We start from the raw sequence: 24579 nt of genomic DNA, 5'->3' as shown, positions 1-24579 counted from the left end.
CCTTTCTCTCCGCAACGGCAGAACAGGTCGAGCCCAAAATTTGCAAGCGGAATCACATGCCCATGATGAACAAAAAGTTCCCACATGACGATGCCGTATGTCACATCATTGAGGAGTTATGACGTTTTAAAGCATAAACTTTAAATCCTATCTCTTCCCTCATTTTTTAAGATATCGAGTGGAAACTTAACACAAATGTTCTCCATGTGGGGACATTGAAACGTTACTTGGGAAGTTTTGATAAGTCACATGGTTTGGATGCAATGTATTATTGAACGAAAATCTTAAAAAGCGTATATCTCTTGAACCGCTGCATTGATCGACTTGAAACTTTAATGTAATGTAGCTCTCATCAAGAGGAAAGAAGAAGAAACGCAACACTTTTTTTTCTCAGGCCATTTTACTGATTGGTTTCCTCAATCGCAGCTTTGCATACCCTTGGTGATTTCGAGAGATAAGAACACGAGGAGAAGAATACAGTAAGTTGGAAGTTTGTGGGATTTGTAGTTTTAAAGTTATCATCGTACGGGCTTGTTTCAGCTCGGATTTGAATTCGGTTTTCGGATTTGGTAGTCGCGAGAGTTTTAACACCTGGCTACCACAAACCCGGTGCAAATCGGATAAATTTGATCGATTTACCTCATGTGGTGAGTGGGTAATTATTTAATTTTTCACTTGGCGCGATTCGTGCAGGCTGGCCGTACGTAATTGTCTTAACATGGATTTGAATTATATTTTCACTTTTCATATAATGTTGGGGGTTGTGCAGCCGCTGATAACTTTTAATTGGTCAAAATCGGTCAAACAGCCACTGAAATACCCCGACTGTACTCAAACCATGCATGTAATGTGCTGTGAATAAAGATGTGTGCAGGAAATGTCCACCAATGCTATATACAGTATATTGCTGTATGCTGTTGTTGGTTGTTGGAATGTATAATGAGGTTGTGGCAGGCATGCTGACGTGAGTGTGCTGATTACTACAACAGGTGGGCTGAGGTAAGCTGTGTACCAAATATGTGGGGATGTGTGTGTGTGTGTGTGTGTGTGTGTGTGTGTGGATATGTGTGTGTGAGTGTGTGTATATGTGTGTGTGTGTGTGTATGTGTGTGTATGTGTGTGTGTGGATGTGTGTGTGCGGATGTGTGTGTGGATGTGTTTGTGTGTGTGTATATGTGTGTGTGTTTATGTGTTTGGATGTGTGTGTGTGTCTGTGTTTTTTTGTGTGTTTGTGTGTGTATGTATGTGTGTGTATGTATGAGTGTGTGTGTGTGTGTGTGTGTGTGTGTGTGTGTGTGTGTGTGTGTGTGTGTGAATAAAAGAGAGAGATAGAATTGTGAGGAACAGAAATGAAAAAACGAGATGTGTGTGTGTGTGTGTGTGTGTGTATGTGTGTGTGTGTGTGTGTGTGTGTGTGTGTGTGTGTGTGTGTGTGTGTTGTATGAAATTAGCAGTAAAATTAGCATTCAATATATTTCAAAAGTATTTCTATTATATTATATTTCTATTATATATACAGACTTGGCATTTAATATGGAATATTTTTTTTGTGGGGGTGAACTTACTTTTCAAGATGTCTTCGAACCAAAAGTTCATTGGAATTATGTTGAAATTATTCTAGATTTTGCTAATGTGACCTTTAAAAGAAACAAAAACCACATTTGACATTTCGAAACAAATAAATTGATCCTTGAAAGTGATGTAAACTGATAGAACTCAATTCATGGACAGTACTGTGTTAAACTTCTGTACGTTTTCCAGAAGTATCTCTTTATTTTGCACATTTGCCAAATTTTTTTTAAACAAAAACAAAAGTTAAATTACGACTGGGATTACGGACAGTAAAATTACAGTTCAGTCCTTCGTGTAACCCCCACGAGCATTCAGGAGAGCACGTACATGTTGAGGCATGCTGTTCACTCGATTTGCCAAGGTTTGGACAGGAATCGCTTGCCATGCAGTGACATTAGCCTGCTGCAATTCACGCACAGAGATCGGCTGCTGGTCCAAGTGGTCGATTTGACGCGTTAATTCTGCCCACGAGTTCTCCATCGGATTCATATCCGGGGACAGGGCAGGCCACTCCATATGCTCTACACCACGGTCAGCAAGAAAGTGTTGGATCATGCGAGCACGATGAGGCCGTGCATTGTCATCTTGGAAGACAAAGTTTCCTCGAAAGGCTGCACGAGCAAATGGAAGCAATGTTTCTTCCAGAATGGCCCTGTACTTGAACTGGTTCAGGTTTCCATTCAGAACAACCAGATCAGTTTTGCCCCCTGCATGAAAAGCAGCCCAAACGGTCACCCCACCCCCTCCAGCTTGGACTCTTGGCACTATACAATCTTTGTTGTAGGCTTCATGCACTTGTTTGCGCACTCGGACGTGGCCATCTTGACGATAGACCAGAAATCTAGACTCGTCACTGAAGATCACATGATTCCAGTGCCCTGGCTGCCATTGACGGTGCTCTCTGGCCCACTGCAATTGGCGCTGGCGGTGTTGTCTGGTCAGGCGTGGCTTTCTCAGGGGACGCCTGGCACGATAGCCTGCTTGAACCAGTCGTTGGTTGACTAGCCTTCTGGATACAGGCACATTAGTCAGTTGCTGCCACTCAGCCCTAAGCCGATTAGCTGACTTGGTACGGCCATTGCGGACTAACTGGTGCAGCTGGCGATCATCCCTCCTTGTGGTTCTGCGGGGATGTCCTGGCCTCGGTATTGGAGTAGGGACACCCCTCTGAGCATTTCGTTTCAGGATCTTTGACACCTGACCTTGAGTGATGCCATACTGCCGAGCAATAGCACGCTGTTTCATGCCGTAATTTCTAAAGCCACCACTCCATGACAAACAGCATTGTCGAGTTGACGGACCATCTCCAGTTGTTTTCCACTGATACAGAACGCAACAACCCTTGTATACCCGACTTTGAAGCCAATCATCAAATGTACCCGTCCATATATTTTGCCACGCCACCTGTGATATGATCCTATTGTTGACTTCTTGCTGCAACAGACAATCAGTGACATGGTTCTTTTAACAAATAAATCCCCAAAGTGTGAAAGAAACTCACCAGATTGATATACTGAGTTACGAAAGTAAACCCAAGTCAAGAAAAAATATATATTCCATATTAAATCCCAAGTCTGTAAATTGATTTCGATTAGTCGAAAGCGGGAAGGCGGAGGAAACCGGTCATCACTGCCAGCAGTTATAAAGTGGCAGTTCTAGTTATTATGATTATTATTATTATTATTATTAATACGAGTGGATATACCCAAATGGGTGATGGAATGGAAGTGTGTCCATAAATGACCATTCCAAATTCAAACTGTAATTCAGAAATAATGGCATGGGATACAATGATGCAGTTTGCTGCATGCGAAAGAACATTTCTCAACGTTTTATGAATTTTTGCTTTTCCAGATGTCTCCAGTGACACGTGACATGGCATTTACTGCAAATGGTGTCCCCACAAGAAAAAGCGTAATGTGTTTCCTGGTTTATAGAGACCAAATCAGCGATGCAGGTTCATTTAAGCTTCTGGTCGACCTATGGAAGGCAGCCACCAGAGAAAAACTATTTGTGAGTGGTCCAAAAAGTTTATGGAGACTTTTTTTTACATCCTGCAGAGGAGGTGGGCAGGCAGGCCAAGCTCAAGTGGTGAGGATGTTGAACACGTGCATGAGTCATTTGAGTCCATTTGGATTTGGATGATCTTGACAAACAATGAAAATAAAACTGAGAAATGTTCTTTCACAGGCAGGAAACCGCATCGTTGCATCTCACTTCCTATTTTTATGCCTCTGTTGACGAAGTCGCCGGAGGCATTATGTTTTCAGGTTGTCCGTCCGGCTGTCCGTCCATCCGAACGTCTGTCCGTGATAGGTTTTCGTTACCGCAAAAACTTGAGAACAGCTGAAGGGATCTTGGTCAAACTTGGCACAGATATGTATAATGAGGTAAAGATTAAGTGATTACATTTTGGGGTCACGAGGTCAAAGGCCAAAGGTCAGAGGTCATGTTAGGTAAAAATCATGTTACCACGATAACTTGTGAACCAGTGATGGGATTCTGACCAAATTTGGTACAATTATGCATAATGATGTAAAGATGAACTGATTAGATTTTGGGGACAAGAGGTCGAAGTCTGTAATAGGTCTATAACTTGAGAACGGCTGAAGTTATCTAATTCAAACTTGGTATAGGTATGTATAATGATGTAAAGATTAACTGCTTAGATTTTGGGGACAAGAGGTCAAAGGTCAGAGGTCATGTTAGGTAAAAATCATGTTACCATGATAACTTGTGAACCAGTGATGGGAATCTGACCAAATTTGGTACAATTATGCATAATGATGTAAAGATGAACTGATTAGATTTTGGGGACAAGAGGTCGAAGGTCGAAGTCTGTAATATGTCTATAACTTGAGAACGGCTGAAGTGATCTAATTCAAACGTGGTATAGGTATGTATAATGATGTAAAGATTAACTGATTAGATTTTGGGGGCAAGAGGTCAAAGGCCAACGGTCAGAGGTCATGTTAGGTAAAAATCATGTTACCACGATAACTTGTGAACCAGTGATGGGATTCTGACCAAATTTGGTACAATTATGCATAATGATGTAAAGATGAACTGATTAGATTTTGGGGACAAGAGGTCGAAGGTCAAAGTCTGTAATAGGTCTATAACTTGAGAACGGCTGAAGTGATCTAATTCAAACTTGGTATTGGTATGTATCATGATGTAAAGATTAACAGATTAGATTTTGGGGTCACGAGGTCAAAGGCCAAAGGTCAGAGGTCATGTTAGGTAAAAATCATGTTACCATGATAACTTGGATTCTGACCAAATTTGGTACAATTATGCATAATGATGTAAAGATGAACTGATTAGAATTTGGGGGCAAGAGGTCAAAGGTCAAAGTCTAACGGGCTATAACTTGAGAACGGCTGAAGTGATATAATTCAAACTTGGTATAGGTATGTATAATGATGTAAAGATTAACTGATTGGAATTTGGGGGCAAGAGGTCAAAGGTCGAAGTCTGCAATAGGTCTAACTTGAGAATGGCTAAAGGGATCTAATTCAAACTTGGTAAATATATGTATAATGATGTAAAGAGTAACCGATTAGATTTTGGGGTAAAGAGGTCAAAGGCCAACGGTCACGTCAGGTAAAATTGTGATGACTTGTGAACAGCTGAAGGGATATAAATTAAAACTTGGTACAGGTATGTATGATGTTGTAAACATGAACTGATTAAATTTTGGGGTCAAGAGGTCAAATGGCAGAGGCCATGTCAGGTAAAAATGTGATATCTTGAGAACAGCTGAATGGATTTAAATCAAAGTATTATAATGATGTAATAATGTGGGCGGAGGCATATCAGTCGACGTCGTGACGTGTTGTTCTAGTTTGTTACGGTTTGAATTTGGAATGGTAACTTTTGGACACCCTGTAAAGCATCATATAAGAAGAACAATAATAATCCCATGATGAATGGAATAAATGGACAGAACAACAATCCCATGATGTTTGGGCTTAAAGCGCTGTACGCATGGCAAAAGTTTTGACAATGGTGTACTTTCGACTGGACCAAACTGAATAAAAGTTAGAAGTAAACCTAGTTGCCAGAAGCAGATTTGTATGCAAGACACGTTTAATTATGCCTATGACATTTTGTGACGACACACGAAGCTGTGAGAAAGGAGATAGGAAACTGGACAGATGGACACCATTGCATTATTTATATATATAATATGAAGGGCACCATCCCACCGGAGGGTTCACAAGTATCACACTGAGCTTTGAGCTATCTAGTCTGGGTTCAATTCCCAATCCAACTATAAACTGTTGGATTGGTACAATGTAGGCAGGTTTTGGATCACAAAGTGCGTCAGATGGAGAGTAAGCTTGACGTCCCATCTGCTAGCATTAGTTTGTGGACATTAAATGTCTGTGGACACTGCGTCTTTCTTGAAGAAGAGTATTACCGGCACCTTGAACAAATTACAAATTACAGTCCCAAATAATCTTCAGTCAAACGTCAGGCCTGGCTATCCGGTTGATGAAAGACTAGGGTAAAAAAAAAACGTTCTTTGGCCGACCCCACAGGTGCTCGGAGAGACCGCTATTGTAATGCTCACGGTGAAGATATTGGATCGTCGCTTGGATTGTTTGCGGATGGGTGTCGGCGTACCACCGGCAGCTGCAGGATCTATTCGCAGCTCCCGTTGGCTACTGCTTGGAGTTGAAGGAACCGACGAGGAGCAATCGCTCAGAGTGCCACCGGACGTCCCAGCTCGAAGGATCCCGATACCTTCAACACCTGCCGTGATCTGAGCAACAAAGTTTGGTAATGAAGATGGCACTCATAAAATGTGTACAGCTTTGAAATACAATACCATATTACAATAATTTTGTTACATTGACAACATAATTTTTCAATGTGGACAATGATGCTTTTCAAAATTGTGTCTAAGTACGGTACCTGAACATATGCATATATATATATATATATATATATCATTATATATATATATATATATATATATATATATGAAAATAAATAAATAAATATATACATGAAAATAAATAAATAAATATATATATGAAAATAAATAAATAAATAAATATACATATACTGTATATATATGAAAATAAATAAATAAATAAATATATATGAAAATAAATAAATATATATATGAAAATAAATATATAATATATGAAAATAAATAAATAAATATATATATATGAAAAAATATATATACACACACACAAACAAGCATTGATTATTTAGAGTCAAGTTGGGGGTCTACAGGCAAGTTGAAGGACAACATTTGAAAGATACACCTTGAGGGAGAGTCCATATTCCATTGAATGGTTCAATCCATCTGTTATGATTATTCCATAATGTGCACCAAACCTGTGCCATGTTTGCTCCCAGCATTCCGCCAGCACACAACGACGTATGGCTCGGGGAGCTTGGTAGCGACTTGCACTGCCCGATGGAGAGTTGCTGCTTCTTCCGTGTCATCACAATCTTCTGCGCCACTGTCATTGTCAACAATTACAATCGGACAATTTCAACAAACATGCAAACTAATAAAATAATTAATTCCGTTTCTTAATCCTCATTATAAACGACCAGGGTAGCATTTCATGAGCTTAGCATTTGAGGGAACATGGTGCAATCTCGCCATTCATCAACATCTAATATCTTGCAGTGACGCTGTGATTACCCATGTGGCAAAGCCTCATTTATCAGCAGCTTTGCACCAACTATCACCGGCCCAGCACTACTTCGTCCCACGTGTTTATACTCGGTTCTGATGGTTTCCCAGATTTTAGGGAAACCAAGATTTCCCAGCAATTATCAAGTTTCTTGAAGAGCACTCACCAAGTGGCTTAAGGGCGTAGCACTGGTGAAAAATTGAGAAAACTACATCGGTACCTTTGAGAGGCCTTTACACAAAAACAAAGTCAAGTTAATATCTAATTTTCAGTTTTTCTTGAAAGATATAATCTTGGCTTTAACTCAGACCAGTTTCAACGCTTCTTTGTCATATTACATGCATATAATTTGCATAAATTAGACCGTCAATAAAAAACAAGGAAAAACAAAGAACACATTTCTACTTCTATCTTCGATGTCACCTATCATTCTTTTCACACAAAACTTTGTACATGTATTATACATGTGTTACTCTACTACCTGATGAGAGGATTTTGTGAAATTATGTCAAATGTTCACTAATTAGCTAATTATGCCAATTACCAGATAAAACTTGGTTGTCCTTCAATAACCCTGGTTATTAAAGCGGCTAGGGTGCCGGCTAGCGGCTAGGGTGCCGGCTTAGGATCCTTGGATCCTGGGTTCGAATCCCGGTCGATCGCTGAATTAACGCCAGGGGGGTTGACTCAGCCTGTCATCCTTCCGAGGTCGGCTAATTGAGTACCAGTTCACTGGTAATTCCCTGTTTGTCGTTAAAGGCGGCAAAAAGGGTTGGCGTCAGGAAGGGCATCCGGCCGTAAAACATTGCTTCAAAAAGGGGACCAAAAAACAACAACAACCATGGTTCCCGAAAAAGGCCAACCCCCGCTTTGCGGGGAAAAATGGCCTCTAAAGGTGGGTTTTTTTTTTTTTTTTTGTCCTTCGATAAATCCACAATGGCTACTCCTATAAACAAAAGCCTTCATCATTTTAAAGGAAGTGATATTCTGAATATCCTGTCCAAATTTCAGCCCAAAAGAATGATGCAAATTAAAGTTATAACAAATTTCATGCATGCAAAATGCAAAATATTATATTGAACTGAATTGAAATTTGAATTTTTCAATATTTAGGGGTACTTCTATGACCTCTAATAGCATGATTCTTGTTTATAAGACTATAAGGAAACTGTTCATCTTAAAAAAAAAAAAAATATCACCTGTTCACCAGCATTACACCCTTAAGTACTCAAGCAAGCAGTCCATTTGTAACCGTTGATAAGGAACGGCTGGCTTGGCAAGCGCTGTTCAAAGCTAAGCAATGAATAACAAAGATTCAAAACAGGTGATCCATCCTTTGTAAGAGGTTAGTGATTTCATCTCAATCCCTTTTCCCTATTGTTACCCTCCTCACAAACTCCTCTTCCCACCTCTTTTTTTCTCCGAACGTTTGAGTTAAGCAGATCGCCTCTGACACAATTATATTAATAAATTAGGCAGGAAGTCGCACATCTTTTCCATTCCTGCTGTGTGGGTGGCCTTTTGCCACACCTTTGGATTCTCCGAGGAGCTGAGTAGGCATGAGCAGTGCAAGTTGAAGCTTCTGCATCGTACTCGTCTTTATAAATTGTAAGGTGTAATCGACTTCTCCGACAGCGAGTTTGAGGTGGTCGTCAACGTTTTCTGCTCGAAGACAAAATTCCTGGCTTCTCTTATTCTTCCAGCTGTTCTCCTCATCTTATGTTGTTCTTTTTTCATCATGTGCCCAACCCACCCATCTCTATTATACTGACTGGAACGAGGGCCCAGGCCATTGACGTACACATAACCCAGAAGCCGTCGCACGGCCATCTTGGAAGTCGCAAAAGGAACGTGCACATACGTCCGGCGCATACAGAGGAAACACCGTTTTTGGTTCGTTTTGCAAACTTTGCAGGTCTCAGTGAGGACCGGGTACGGCGTACATGACATGAAAACAGAACTTGTGCAAGAGAATCAATTAAAAACATGAAAGGAAAATGTTGATGCAAAAATGAATGTGCTGCAATTTTTCAAGAAAAAAAAATCCAAACAAAAACCACAAGAATGCTAATGGTAAATTTATTATTATTATTTCTGGTTAAAATATAAATAAAACATTATTATTTGATATAAAATTATGTTTATATTTATAATTATATTTTGATACAATCAAATATATATATAATTAAATCTGGCTGGTTAAATTATTATTATTTCATATGCAGCCTGTGGCTGCTGGTTGTATCACTGATGGGAGCTTGTCTGTGCCATTAATGCGGTGCCCCGTTTCCATTAAGATGGTACTCATTTGCCAACCTTGGAAGGAGGACAAGCTGAGTCAACACTCCTGGTGTTAGTTAACGGCTCATCAAGGGGGTCAAACTCAAGACCCTAAAATCTCAAGGCAACCATCTTAACTGTTATAGACTAGACGGATTTATGGGAAAAGGTTATGTATAATCTTTTAGGTGCATTTTTGGGTAAAAGTTGGGAACCTCACTTTTTAACATAATTAGGGTATGGTGAATTCGATTAACCCGGTTCCCAAGCCTAATTTTGAGTTTTTGACCTTCTAATTAGCATAAACAAAATGGCCGCCAAATTGCCATTTTTGTACACATTCTTGGGACAAGCATTTATATATCACGTATATACATGCAGCTCTATGTGGTAATCCAATCTAATCTAATCTAGAAGGTCAAAAACTCAAAATTCGGCCTGGGAACCGGGTTAATCAAATTCAGCATACCCTGATTATGTTAAAAAGTGAAGTAACCAACTTTTACCCAAAAATGCACCGAACATTCACATTTTTCAGAAATCTGTCTAGTCTATTAAGCCAACACCAGTGGTGTGTTCAATTATCAAGTTACTTGTGTGGCACTCACCAAGTGGCTCAAGTACTCAAGCAAGCACTCCATTTGTAACTGTTGATAAGGAACGGCTGGCTTGGCAAGCGCTACCAAGAGGCTTGGTAACTGAGCTCACCCAACGCTTGGCTGGTTAAATGATGTATTTTAAGAAGTTTTATTTAAGAAAAAGACATAAAATGGCAAACGGATTTTATTAAAATGTACACACACATACACATGTAAATACATCATTAACTAGAACTAAACTCAGTAGAGCGTGTACCTCCGCCAGGCTGAACAGTTTACGGTTTGTATCCGACCGATAGGCCAGATCTGGATTTGGACCTGAACCAAAATCTAATTGAATTGTTCTCGTCACCTAACCAACTCATTCACCTAGTTTTGTCATAATCCATCGACAACTTCTTGCAATATGTTATCAATCGTTTTTGGCCCTATCTCTCAAAGGTGAAAAATCACTTCAAATATTAAAATATTATCATATCCGGATCTAGATTCAGATTTTCATCAAAATCGAATCAATTCGTCCTGCTCACACACTCAACCCGTCCACCAAGTTTCGTCCACATCTATCCACATCTTCTTGAGATATCCTGTTCATAGACAAACAGACAGACAGATAGACAGGGGTGAAAACATAACTTCCGCCCACCTTCGGCGATGGAGGTCATTTCTGTTTCAAATTCTTAGATGAATGTTAAGAACAGATCACTGGAATATTTCCAGTTTTATATGTCACCGCCTTTGTTGCCCCCGCGCCCCTTCCCCCAACAACAAAAATTTCATTCTCATAATAATGATTAAAAAAATACCTTTAGTTTTCACGAATTATTATTTACAAGGATTTGTACGAGTGATCTATAGTCAGACAGACCACATGGATGGCAAATAAATAAATAAAACAAAAATTAGGACTTCCAGATGGAATGTCTTTCCACATCCACGGAATTGTCTGTTTGTGCAGTTTATCGACTCCCAAACTGGCATTTCACAGACTAATTAGAATTAGACCGAATTAGGCAAATATGCTCACACAACATCAGAACATGAGTGTCCCATGTGCATTGCAGGATTTATGGGATCTTCACGATGGTGTCTGGTGACGTCACCACACGTTCCCAACCCTCTATCCAGTTGGTATAACAGAGATCAGTGCCTCAACCGCGACCCTTGAGGATCAAAAGGTTAATTTAATAATTACATTTGATAAATCCATACATCTGCAATCCCACTCCTCCCTCCAGGTCTTCAAAACAGCTGTTCACCACCATCTCTTATCTTCCTCCATCCAAAACCTTGATCTTTTCTACCCCCGTTAATCCACCCCACACCCGCCTCCTTCAAATTCCGTTTTCTTTCCTGAAAGTCCTAGTAGTTTCCATCTTGTTTATCTTATCCCGTGTATCACACCCCAGCCCTCTCTCTTCCACAGATCTCCCGATGTCTCTGTTCTCCGCTGTTGTTGTGCTTCCCTCTCTCCCCCTCTTGTCTTCCACTCCCTTCATTGTATGTTTTATGTGTCTGTGCATGTTTTCATGTTCAATGTGTTAGCTCTTACACAAGTCTCGATTCTGTATACAAAAATATATATATATATATAAAATGACATACTCCAGCAAAAGACATCCCAAAAACGTTAATATCCACTAATGATTGATAGCAAATGGGACAACAGACTTAAATCCCTCTGAATGATGACACACTCGCTCAAAGATATCCTGTCTGCCTCAGAGTTATCCTTTCAATCCAACATTACAGTTTAGTTAGTGCAAAAAATGACATTTATAATTTAGCTTAAATGAAAGCTTCAATTGTAACTTTATAGATTTAATCCTGAAATTAACGTTTAACAAGCGTTACGCCTAGGTCCCCCGTCGGTGAAGTGATGTGAGTTGACAAAGTGGAAAACGCAATGCGGCCATCTTGGATTTTGACGTGGCGACCCAATTTTCAATAGCGCTCTTCCTTATGCGTAGATACACCCACACACCAGATTAGAAGTTAGTAGTTCGTTTATTTTTCAAGATATTACGCTCACAAGGTTCAGACATATATATGGTGGTGGCCATCTTGGATTTTGACGTGGCGACCCAATTTTCAATAGCGTTCTTCCTTATGCGTAGATACACCCACACACCAGATTAGAGGTTAGTAGTTCGTTTATTTTTCAAGATATTCCGCTCACAAGGTTCAGACATACATGGCGGCGGCCATCTTGGATTTTGACGTGGCGACCCAATTTTCAATAGGGTTCTTCCTTATGCCTAGATACACCCACACACCAGATTAGAAGTTGGTACTTCACTTATTTTTCAAGATATTCCGCTCACAAGGTTCAGACATACATGGCGTCAGACATACATGGCGGTGGCAATCTTGGATTTTGACGTGGGTTGCACCCACACATCAAATTAGAATTCGGGTCCGCTTACGCACGCACGCATGCACGTACGTACACACGGACGGAGGGGAAAACCATAGTCCCCCTTTCGCTCCGCGGTGCGACGGGGGACAAAAAAATCATTAAAAGGTATGCATATTATACCGTCCTGGAAGACACGCTCCACGTTGAGTCCATAGGTAGCACACGTCTCGTAGTAGCTGCAACGTTTGAGTTCCCCAGCAAGCTTCCGGGCCTGGTTGTCATCGATGAGCCTGGGATTGGTTGGTCCAATCGCATCTGCAGGAACCTCACAGCACAAAGCATTTGCAATGTAATCCAAACTTCCGTTCAGTTCATCATTCTTCTTTTCTTCCCTTTTTCGACTCCACCTGGAACTACCTGCCTTTGACCATTTCATCCCACTCATCAATCCGGTTACTCAACTATGCAGCTCAACATCGCATCGTTTTTCTTTCTCATCTTGTCCGTCTGTTTTGTATTATACCGGTCATTTTTGCATCATGTCAAGTTGTCCACGATTAATCTCCATGAATTAATTTTAAAAAAGTAAAACTGTTGTTGTCATGAAACTGCAGGACTCATATTGTTGTGAAATACTGAAGCACAACTAAAGAATCGACGAAAATATTAAAGTGATCATCCAATTACAGTAGGATGAAATTATTATTCAATACCTGAGTTCGAATTGACTTTTGTTAAACACAAGGTGCTTAAAAAGGTAAAGTTGGAGGCAGCAGGATTGCTCAGTTAACATCGTCGCCATTGGGCTGTCAAGTCAAAGATCAATCACCAAAGTTATAAAAGTTATAAAACAAACTGCTGTGCAGAAACCACTCCCAGGTGAAGGTGCTAGATCGCAAGGTATGCATTCTTCAGATTGGGACGAAAAATAATATAAAAAGATGGCCGATTGACTTGTCTGCATTTACATTGTGGACTTTAAGATCTCAGGGCACCTTTACCTGTGTCCGTACCAATTTATCTGTTGTGTTTAAATATAATATTAATTCGTTAAGAAGGGATTATGAATATTAATTTAGACAACATTAATGGTCACCACTCACCTCTGAGCTGTCCAGTCTGGATTCAAATTCCAGGCCCAGATAGAAACCATCATCCTGGGTTTCATAGGGAGTGAGAGTCATCAATGTGTGTGCCGTCCCCTCGGATGGATGTTAAACAGGGCGCCCTATCTGCCAGCATTGGTAGGTAGATGTTAAAGATCCCACGGTGTCCTTCTGTAAGAGTCCGCGTGCTATCGCCGGCACAACGGTCAAATTCCAAATTTCTGCCCTAACCAGCAGAGGGCATTGCATCAGCCAGACAGCTATGCCCTCAGCCAATTTATGCTACCCGCCGCCTTGGGCTGCATACGAACGAAGAAGATTGTGTTTTCATTATGAATATACCTCATATTGCTGCTGCATTATGCTGCTTCTTGCTTTCAGATGAGCTTCCTATCTCTAATCTGATTGGTTGCCTACAATAGCAACAGCTCCTAAGGATTTCCTTAACCTCAAGGAAATCCTTAGCTGAGGATTTCCAAAAGGGATGTTTATGCGACAGCACTTAAGGAAATCCTTAGCTGAGGATTTCCAAAAGGGATGTTTATGCGACAGCACTTAAGGAAATCCTTAGCCAAGGGAAACCTGAAGGGAAATCTTTCCTTAACCCATAAATCACGTCAAGCCACGATCGTGCTGGATATGCGTATGCAAACGAGTTTAAACTGATGTCAACCCAAACAACGAATCATGACCTTTCTTACAATGTATAATACCTGGGTGACTTGTGAAAGCTTGCTTCTAATTGGTGGCGAAAAGCCGATGAAATGGAGGGACTTGATGGGTTGGGGATGAAGGCTCCCTTAACTCTAAGGGAGGAATTAAGGAAAAACTTAAGGATATTCGTATATGCAACCATTGTCAACGTAAGGATGTCCTTGAGGGAAAAGTTAAGGAAATCCTCATATTTGTCCTTAAGGATGCTTTATGCAACCAGGCCATTATCCTGTTGGAACATAAATCCTTGCTGGAGTCTAAGTTCTTTTGCACTCTGAAGCAGGTTCTCAAGGATTTTCCTGTATTTGGCTCCATTCATTGTTCCCTCTATCCTTACAAGTCTCCCAGTCCATGACGCTGAAAAGCATCCCCATAGCATCACGCTGCCACCACCATGCTTCACGGTAGGGATGGTGTTAGATGGGTGATGAGCTGTACTCAGTTCCCACCAGACGTACCACTTTGCATTCAGGCCAAAGAGTTCAATTTTAATCTCATCAGACCATAGAATCTTGCCTCATGATCGCTTTCTTTGACATGCGTTTTTGCAAACTCCAGGCATGTTGCCATTTGCCTTTTTCTCAAGAGTGGCCTCTGTCTGGCCACTCTCCCATAAAGTGCTGCAGAGACTGTTGCCCTTCTGGCAGATTCTCCCCATCTCAGCGAAGGAATTCTGTAGTTCTGTCAGGGTGGTCATTGGGTTGTTGTTCACCTCCCTGACCAAAGTCCTTCTTGCCCAGTTGCTCAGTTTGGTCGGACAGCCAGCTCTAGGAAGAGTCTGGGTAGTTCCGTATTTTTTCCATTTCCTAATGATGGAGCTCACTGTGCTCTTGGGAACGTTCAACACTCTAGGAATTGTTTTATACCCTTCCCCAGATGTAGGCCTCCTCACAATTCTACGTCGAAGTTCGCCGGAGAGTTCCTTCGACCTCATGGCTTGGTGTTTACTCTGATATGCATTGTCAGCTGCGAGACCTTATATAGACAGGTGTGTGCCTTTCCAAATCATGTCCAATAAATTGAATTTACCACAGGTGGACTCCAATCAAGGTGTAGAAACATCTCAAAGATGATCAAGAGAAATGGGAGGCACCTGAGCTAAATTTCAAGTGTCATAGCAAAGGGTATGAATACTTACGTCAATGTGATATTTCAGTTTTTTCTTTTTAATAAATTTGCAAAACTTTCTAAAATCCTGTTTTCTCTTTGTCATTATGGGGTATTGAGTGTAGATTGATGAGGGAAAAAATGAATTTAAACGATTTCAGCATAAGGCTGCAACATAACAAAATGTGAAAAAAGTGAAGGGGTCTGAATACTTTCTGAATGCACTGTAGGTAAAGGTTTTTTTGAACATTTCTCATCAGAAAAAAACATTAACAGTTGAAATACTCTCTATGTACATATGGTACATTGCTCAATGAAATAACATTAAAAAATAATGTGGATTTCTAAATATAAATGTATATATATAAATTTTAAATAAGATACTCACCAGTGATGGGTGTGGAGCTTGTTTGTACAGGTGGAGTGAGGTGCAGGGGCAGGCCACCCAAGCACCTCCCGATATCAACGGCTTGTCCTCCGGCATCAAAATGCCTTGAAATATCCAATTTAATTTTGAAAGTAATTGTTTGTCTTTCCTCAGTGTTTAGTGAGAGAATGTGTAGCTTTTATTATACCCCCATTCCACTTATGCCGATCGACCCCGATGTGCACAACGGGAACGATCCTATTTGGAACGGGATCAATCGGCATGATCGTAAACGGAACGTCTTCGATCTTTGTCGATCGGGACAAAAAAATAGATCGGGGCGATTTTTTAAACATGTTAAAAATTTCCATCCCGATCTGAAATAGCGGGACTGATCGTGATTACAGCGTGAATGCAACGTAGTCCATCGGAATGATCGTAGTTAGAACGGCTTGATCGTAGTTAGAACGGCTTGATCGTAGTTAGAACGGCTTGATCGTGATTACAGCGTCGTTGCAGCGGGAGGATTATCTTGTGCCGTTTCGACGACGATCGTTACCTATCCGTCCCGCTCCAATGCCGATCAAAGCCGCTGTATATAAATCGGTCCGGATTGCATCGGCCTCACCCGATCAAGTATTTCGACACGACAATTTTTGTCAACGTTGTTAAGTGGAATTGATAACTGTGCATGAGCCAAATTGCATTGCCCAATAACCCCATGGTCTAAAATTAAAAGCGGTACAAGTTAAACAAATATTATTAATGATCAATTTTACCGTTTTTAATTTTATGACCTTTTAATTAAGTGAATGCAAACTTTGATCCCCTTACCCAGCAAAAACTTGTCAAATTTTTAGCTTTTATTTTGAAGACCTTTCATTTTGCAATGCATTTTCATCCCCTCAACCCAGCAATAATAACTTCTCCCTTTCCAACCAACACAAGGCAAACATTGAATATCAAGTTTCATAATGTTTATTGTCACATGATTATCAATAGAAATCATTATCAATGCAATACATAACAATACAACAATGTCCTCCAAAATGTCTTTCAACTCCTTCCCATAGTGTCTCTAATGATGTCTCACCATCCTCTCCTGCCATGGAACTGCACCAGCAGGGCTGTTAAAATAGAGTCTCAGTACCTCCATCTGACGCTTGGCCTCTACACTGTCCCTGTTACCTCGAACTGCCTGCTCCATCTCTAACATGTTGGCTTGATCTCTCCATTCACCAGGGATGATGTTGTGTCGATAATCCTCCTGGTCCACCTCGGCATGCTGAATACTTGGGAACCAGATGCGGAGCATGTTGTGCAGACAGATAGCAGTTTCGACCAGGTCACGCACCACCTCAGGATACTGTTGTAGTGTCTTGAGCAAGCATTGCCAACGGTTTGCCAAGATGCCAAAGGCGTTCTCCACCACTCGTCGACCCCTTGAGATGCGGTAGTTGTAGACGAGTTGTTCAGGAGAGAGTCCACGTCTGGCATAGGGTTTCATCAAGTAGGTGCGGAGAGCAAAGGCATCATCTCCAAGGATGAAGAATGGCATCTCTTCATCATCGTTCCGCATGGCCAGGGGGTCGGGGAATCCAATGGTTTCATTCTCTATGCACTCTTTGAGCTCCGAAGCATTGAAAATCTGAGTATCTGATCTGACATGTGTCCCATTTCACCAACATCCACCCACAAGAACTTATAGTCGGCGTCCACCAGTGCCATCAACACGATCGAGAAGAAGGCCTTGTAGTTGTGGTAGAGGCTGCCTGAGTTGGGTGCGCATCTGAGGGCGACGTGTTTGCCATCAAGAGCTCCGAGCACATGAGGGATGTTCCATTTACTTTCGAAATCATCAGCGACTTCTGTCCATTCTTCTGGGGTGGTAGGGCACTTCACCATTTCTTCTTTGAACTCTGCAACGATGGCTTGACACACCTCCGGAATGAACTTGACGATGGTGTTTCTGCTGACCCTGAGGTCGTAGGAGAGAGTTGGGTAGAGGTCTCCTATAGCCAGATGCCTCAGGGTGATGGCGAGCTTCATTCCAGGTTGTAGGGCCTTTCTCAGCCTGGTATCTTCTTTCTCAATCCTCGGGGTGATTCTGTGGAGGATTTCATCAAAGAGAGCAGGTGGCATCCTCACAAAGTTCTGGAAAGAGTTGATGTCCTCCAGCCTCAGTTCATTCATCAAGCGGTCGTAGTGCCCAAACTGCAATCTTCTTTCTTCTGTCAACCATGGCCGGACCCAGAACTGAGGGGCTTTTTTTTTTCTTTTCTTTTTTTTCTTTTTTTTTGTATACAAGATCGAGGCTCGTGAAAGAGCTAACATTAATCACACAGAAAGACAAACCGACACATAAAACATATAACATGGGGAGCGGTAGACAAGATGGGGCGAGAGGGGGAGGAACACAAACACAACATCTGAGAGCAGGGACATCGAGAGATCTGTGGGAGGGAGAGGGCTTTGGGGGAGGAGGCATGGAAAGGGGGGGGGGGGTGGGAGAGGTATAAAACATATGGACACTGCCAGGACTTCCAGGAAAGAAGTTGGAATTTCAAACAAGGTGGATCTGGGGTGAATTCGTGGGGGTAGAAAAGATCAAGGTTTTGGATGGGGAAAGATAAGAGATTGTGGTGAACAGCTGTTTTAAAGACCTGGAGGGAGGAGTGGGATTGAAGGGAGTGTGGGAGTTTGTTCCAGAGGCGGGAGAAAAGAGGAATGAAAGAGTGAAGGTGAGCAGCGAGCCGAGATTTCGGCAGTTTAACCATCAGAGGGTTGCTGGCAGATCTTGTGCGACCTGAAGGAATATTTGGGGGACAAAGCACAGAGAGAGCTGGGGGAGCAAGGCCGGAGAGGAGTCGGTAGAAGACAGAAAGACTACCGACCTGCCTGCGGGGAGTGAGTGAAAGGCCCTCGGAGATAGCTTCATCACAGGAGATTCCAATGATTCTGAAAGCTTTGGTTTCTCTTCTTCTTCTTCTCATTCTTCTTCTCACTTGAGCAGCTCTTCTTTCATTAATTGCATATTGTTGGAGAAGTAGAGCGAGCTGCAGACGGCCATTTCTCTGATGTTGATCCATGGCTGTCTTCGACGATACTGATGATCGGCAAGCAAATCGGGCCCTATTTATACGGATCGGGACCTGAAATCTGCTTTTTAGTCGGCTTAAAGACGGGAATAGAGCGTAGTTAGATCGGTTTGGTCGGGAATGACGTAGTTGAAACGGCAATAGATCGGCAGCATCGGCGTTGGATCAGTTTTAGATCGGCGGCGATCGGGAATGCATCGTGTCAGAGCGGCGGCAATCGCGAATGCAGCGTGGTTACGGCGTACGCGAGCGGGAACACAGCGGCTCTAAACGGCTTCGATCGGGTCTTCAGGGACCCGATCTACCCACGATGAGCGTGGTTACACTTACAGCGTAGTGATCGTAATCGGAGCGTACTTAGGACGTAGATAGAGTGTAGATGACCAGTTTTTTCCCAAAGTGTCCCGATCGCTCCCGACCTGGGGATCGGGGCTAATCGGGGCCAATCGGCATAAGTGGAATGGGGGCATTACGCAACACATGCTTTCTTATTTTTCTAGCGTGGGAACACAAACATGTAAACTTGTATTTTCTGACACTGCGTTTAGATGAGGTGGGAGTTGTCATGTGTGATAAGTGACCTCCCCCCCACAACCCTCCCACACTTGAACTAGAAAACAGCCTCAAGAGAGGCTGAAGGGAGAAGTGGGGGGTAGTGTTGTGGTTTTGATCCCCTGGGGAGAAAGACAGACAAACATACAGGCACAGAGACAGACAGACAAACACACAGAGACAGACAGAGAAACACACAGAGACAGACAGACAAACACACAGGCACAAAGACAGAGACAGACAAACACACAGAGACAGACAGACAAACACACAGGCACAGAGACAGACAGACAAACACACAGAGACAGACAAACACACAGGCACAGAGACAGAGACAGACAAACACACAGAGACAGACAGACAAACACACAGAGAAAGATAGACAAACACACAGGCACAGAGACAGAGACAGACAGACAAACACACAGGCACAGAGACAGAGACAGACAGACAGGCACAGAGACAGACAGACAAACACACAGGCACAAAGACAGACAGACAAACACACAGAGACAGACAAACACACAGACACAAAGACAGAGACAGACAGCCAGACAAACACACAGACACACACACACACACACACACACACACACACACACACACACACACACACACACACACGCACACACACACTTCCTGAAAGATGCATTTCCCTCACATTACTCTAAGAATGAAAAGGCATCGAGTAAAAAACAGAAAAGAACAGACCTGAGAACTGTTTTGTACTCTGTGTCTGCATTGCGAAAAAATGTCATGGAGAAGATGCTACCATGGTACACGCTGTATACACTACAAAAAGTCATTGAGATTCCAGGCCCACCTTGGGTACCCACAAGCAGCAGGGGCAACTCAGCAGTGCTACACAGGCTAGTCAGTCGTCCATAGTAGTTGTACACCATCTGGAAACTGATCTCATCCTCCAAGCTGAAGACAAAGATGACGGCATCTACCCAGGAAGCAAACTGAAATGTGATGGACAAGCAAGTCGTTTCAAATCGAAATGACTTCTTCCCACAACAATGGTTACACATCTGAATGGCAAACATAGCCGTGGATGTTTACGCCAAAGCTAATCGCCAGTGCTCACCTGTGGTTCCGGTGGACCTCCTTCATCTCGAATGAGCATCAGGTAGCTTTGCCCATCAACCACAACCTCTTTCTTAAACCGCCCACCTGACATGCATGAAAGAAGAATTACATGAGTTAGGCGAAAAATCAAAATGGAAACAGAACATTCAACTTCAGTCTTTATAGCTTCTATATATACACCGGAGGGTAGTAAGCAGGGCCTTCTGTCTGTTGCTTACAAGTATAAAAAGTGGTTTGTTTCAAAGTTCATATCAGTATCCAATCGTCACAAAGAGAGTTTGTGCTGAAAATACCGTTACGATGCTTTAGACTTTAGAGCCTTTGTGGTCATTTACTGGAGCAGCATCTGTGCTAGCTAGGCCAGCCGTGCTATTTGTCTATCGGTGCTCTGTCTTAGAAGACGGCCAGCTTCCTCTCTCGATGGCATTCTGTACTTCTCAAGCTGACCGTTTGAAGTCAATAAAACCACGGCAAAGTGATCCAAACACTCATGAAAACACATAAGAAGGCCTGTGCTAGGATTCGGGCGATGGCTGAACTCAACCCACACAAAGTGCGACGAGAGCATGTACGACTCTTAAAGGGCCTGTGCACGTTTCGTACTGTACGATTTGTACATTTTGGGGGTTTTTCATATTCATGGAAGCATCCTTACACTTCCCTTCTTCCAAAACGTTTTGAGAATTATTTGATAAGGAGCGGAATTCGATGAGGGATACAATTATCAAATGACTCGCTCGATAAATCTGATTAGGGTCGAATCCAAAGTCACGTCAAGCGTGTATGGATGGGATGGAGTGAACGGTGTAAATTACACCCTCGATGAAATGATCCGATTGACAATTGAAGGCCACACCAAGTCAGTAATTTCTGTCCCTTTAATTACTGTTCTTCTTTCTGTTTGTCACTCGGATTCCCATCGTTAGAGGTGACAGTAAGTGCTTTGCATTTGTTAATTTTTACAGTAATTAAGACAAGGACTTTCTCCATGCAGTGAATGACAGAACATCAGGACATGATTGGAAATTTTATTTTACATGAGCTACCAACACGTATGAAAAATTTGGCGGATATGTTTTTGTTTTCGATGATCTTCAAATGCACATAAATACATGCGTACACACAGACACGCATACACACAGACACGCATACATACAGACACGCATACACACAGACACGCATACACACAGACACGCATACACACAGACATGCATACACACAGACACGCATACACACAGACACGCATACACACAGACACGCATACACACACACACGCACACACACACACACGCATACACACACACAGACGCACATACACAGACACGCATACACACAGACACGCATACACACAAACACGCATACACACAGACGCATACATACAGACATGCATACACACAGACACGCATACACACAGACACGCATACACACACACGCATACACATACACAGACGCACATACACAGACACGCATACACACAGACGCATACATACAGACACGCATACACACAGACACACATACACACACACGCATACACACAGACACGCACACACACAGACGCACATACACAGACACGCATACACACAGACCCACAAACACAAAAACAGACACACACGCGCACAAAAACAGACACACGCACGCACAAAAACAGACACACGCACACACAAAAACAGACACACGCACGCACAAAAACAGTCACACGCACGCACAAAAACAGACACGTGCACGCACAAAAACAGACACACACACACACAAAAACAGACACACGCACGCACAGAAACAGACACGCTCGCACAAAAACAGACACGCGCGCACAAAAACAGACACGCACACACAAAAAGACACGCAAGCACAAAAACAGACAACCACACACAAAAACAGACAACCACGCACAAAAACAGACAACCACACACAAAAACAGACAACCACACACAAAAACAGACAACCACGCACAAAAACAGACACACGCACGCACAAAAACAGACACACGCACGCATAAAAACAGACAACCACACACAAAAACAGACAACCACGCACAAAAACAGACAACCACGCACAAAAACAGACAACCACGCACGCACAAAAGCAGACACGCACAATAACAGAGACGCACACACAAAAACAGACATGCACGCACACACACACACACAACTGCCTTATTTAATAAAGTAGGATTCTGCTGATCAAGTTTTGCAACAAGACTGGTTGGTAATGTGCTGACAAACAAGGCCTTTTCCAAATCCAAGTGAATGGTGGTGAATGCCCCATTTTGAGGGCTGGTTGACGAAAATGCCAAGTCCAAAATATTACGCTTAAAGCATTCTTTCTTTGGATCAGTTCCCGTGCTTCATGTTCCATATCTACAAGAGAGTTTCTCTATTCCGCAGCCATTTATTCACATTCTCCATCCTCAGCTTCTTATATTTATAATTGGACCCTTTATCCTTAATTGCTATGTCCGTGAGCCACATAATACATGTAAAAGTACATGTTTCGCGAAGCCGTACAGTAAGTACGTCTCGATCAGCCAAGTGGAAATGTCACATTGATCGTGGCCTTACAACACATCTATAGGGAGCAATTTATTATTCTAGCCACATTGGGAGCTGCCCCACTCATGCAGGAAGGCAGAAGACAAAATAAAATGAGAGTGGGGGGGGGGGGGGGCAGGGGGGGGGGCAGGGTGGGACTTGTTTCACACACAGTGCACACTGTTCCAAGGACACAATTGCGCCTCTGCAATTGACAACAGCAAAGCACACTCACTTATCACACATTTGTGGAACGTTTGCTACAAGCACCGTGCGCCAGAAGTGCAGAGATACAATTTGATGCAGCAAATTACCATTTGGAGCAAAAAGCTTAAATCAAGCGCAAGCGCCGAGGTAGCAACCAAGGATAAGCGTGCACAGCATCATCAGCACCACCACAGTCACAACCACCGTCAAAAAGGTAGATGTAAGCGTGCTTGCAAAATGGTGACCATTTACCTGCTTCCAAAGCTGAGGACGTTCATGGAAACAACAACATAATAGAGGCAATCAATTTCGGACAAAATTACACAAATGCTGAATTTTATTGCATTCCCAGGCAGAAATCAGGCCCAATGTGTTACCCTTCAGCCATCTGTTGTGCACATTGCTCTGGATTCATTGATGGACCACTCCCCCATTCTCCTCCCTACAACTCCCTCTCCCACATGCTTTTGCTGCCAAGTCATAAAAATAGACATAGAAAGAGCAGCCTTGGACAAAAAAAGTAAAAGGAGAATTCTGTACATTTGTAACAGCATCGTAAAGCCCAATGACCAAAGCATGGTGTACAACAAACAACAGGCATTTTAAGGCCATTTTCCCTGATATAGTGGGGGTTAGCCTTGTGGTCCCCATGACAATCTTCTCCATTTTGCCCTATTTTCTGCATCTCTCCTTGTTAACCCCCTTGCCCGCATTTCTTCTTCCACCATCTTTAGCCAAGTCATAGTCAACGTGTGGCCCTGAATGGGTTTCTCTCATCTCCTCTTCCTGTTCAGGCTGGAGTTCCCCAAGGTAGTGTTCTGGGCCCTGTGCTGTTTCTGGTCTTCATCAATGATCTCTCTGACTCTCTTGAAAATCCTCTCTATCTCTTTGCTGACGACTCTACTCTCTGTCGCTCCATTCCTCATCCCTCAGATCAGCAGTCTGCAGTCTCCTCACTCTCTGCAGACCTGGACAAAATCACAGACTGGGCAAACAAATGGAACATGTCTTTCAATCCTGATAAATCTCACACTCTTACGATGTCTCTCCGAAAAGACCGACTGGAAAACCCTCCCATCCACTTTCTGAATAATCCTCTCCAAGAAGTTCTGTCACTCAAGCTTTTGGGTCTCACTATTTGCCATGATCTTTCCTGGGAAAACCGCATTTCAAATCTGGCCTCCAAAGCCAGTCGCCGACTGGGCATCCTCCGTCGTGCGAAGTCCTTCCTTGGCACACCTGAGCTCCTCACCACATACAAGGCTTTCATCCGCAGCTCTATGGAATACTGCTCTCCCCTCTGGTCTGGTGCTCCTGCCTCACACCTAGCCC

The 24579-nt window shown here is 42.5% G+C and overlaps 1 protein-coding gene across 4 annotated transcripts in view; it reads right to left on the bottom strand.

Moving 5' to 3' along the window:
• Positions 1-24579, bottom strand: part of LOC137433811 (arf-GAP with GTPase, ANK repeat and PH domain-containing protein 1-like) — a 114221-nt gene that overhangs the window by 44131 nt on the left and 45511 nt on the right. For 3 of the 4 annotated variants that reach the window (XM_068126185.2, XM_068126188.2, XM_068126187.2), the window contains exons 4-9: positions 23500-23511; positions 20511-20596; positions 20244-20385; positions 12657-12791; positions 6931-7058; positions 6152-6343 (exon numbers count right to left, since the gene is read on the bottom strand). In XM_068126185.2, the coding sequence (XP_067982286.2) occupies positions 6152-6343; positions 6931-7058; positions 12657-12791; positions 20244-20385; positions 20511-20596; positions 23500-23511 (695 nt within the window). The remainder of the gene's footprint in view (positions 1-6151; positions 6344-6930; positions 7059-12656; positions 12792-20243; positions 20386-20510; positions 20597-23499; positions 23512-24579) is intronic. The other variant, XM_068126186.2, reaches the window with a different exon arrangement.

This window comes from Myxine glutinosa, chromosome 10 (genome assembly GCF_964187855.1).
Source record: "Myxine glutinosa chromosome 10, kmMyxGlut1.1, whole genome shotgun sequence".
Taxonomy (NCBI): Eukaryota; Metazoa; Chordata; class Myxini; order Myxiniformes; family Myxinidae; genus Myxine; species Myxine glutinosa.
This window is presented reverse-complemented; position numbering and strand designations above follow the sequence as displayed.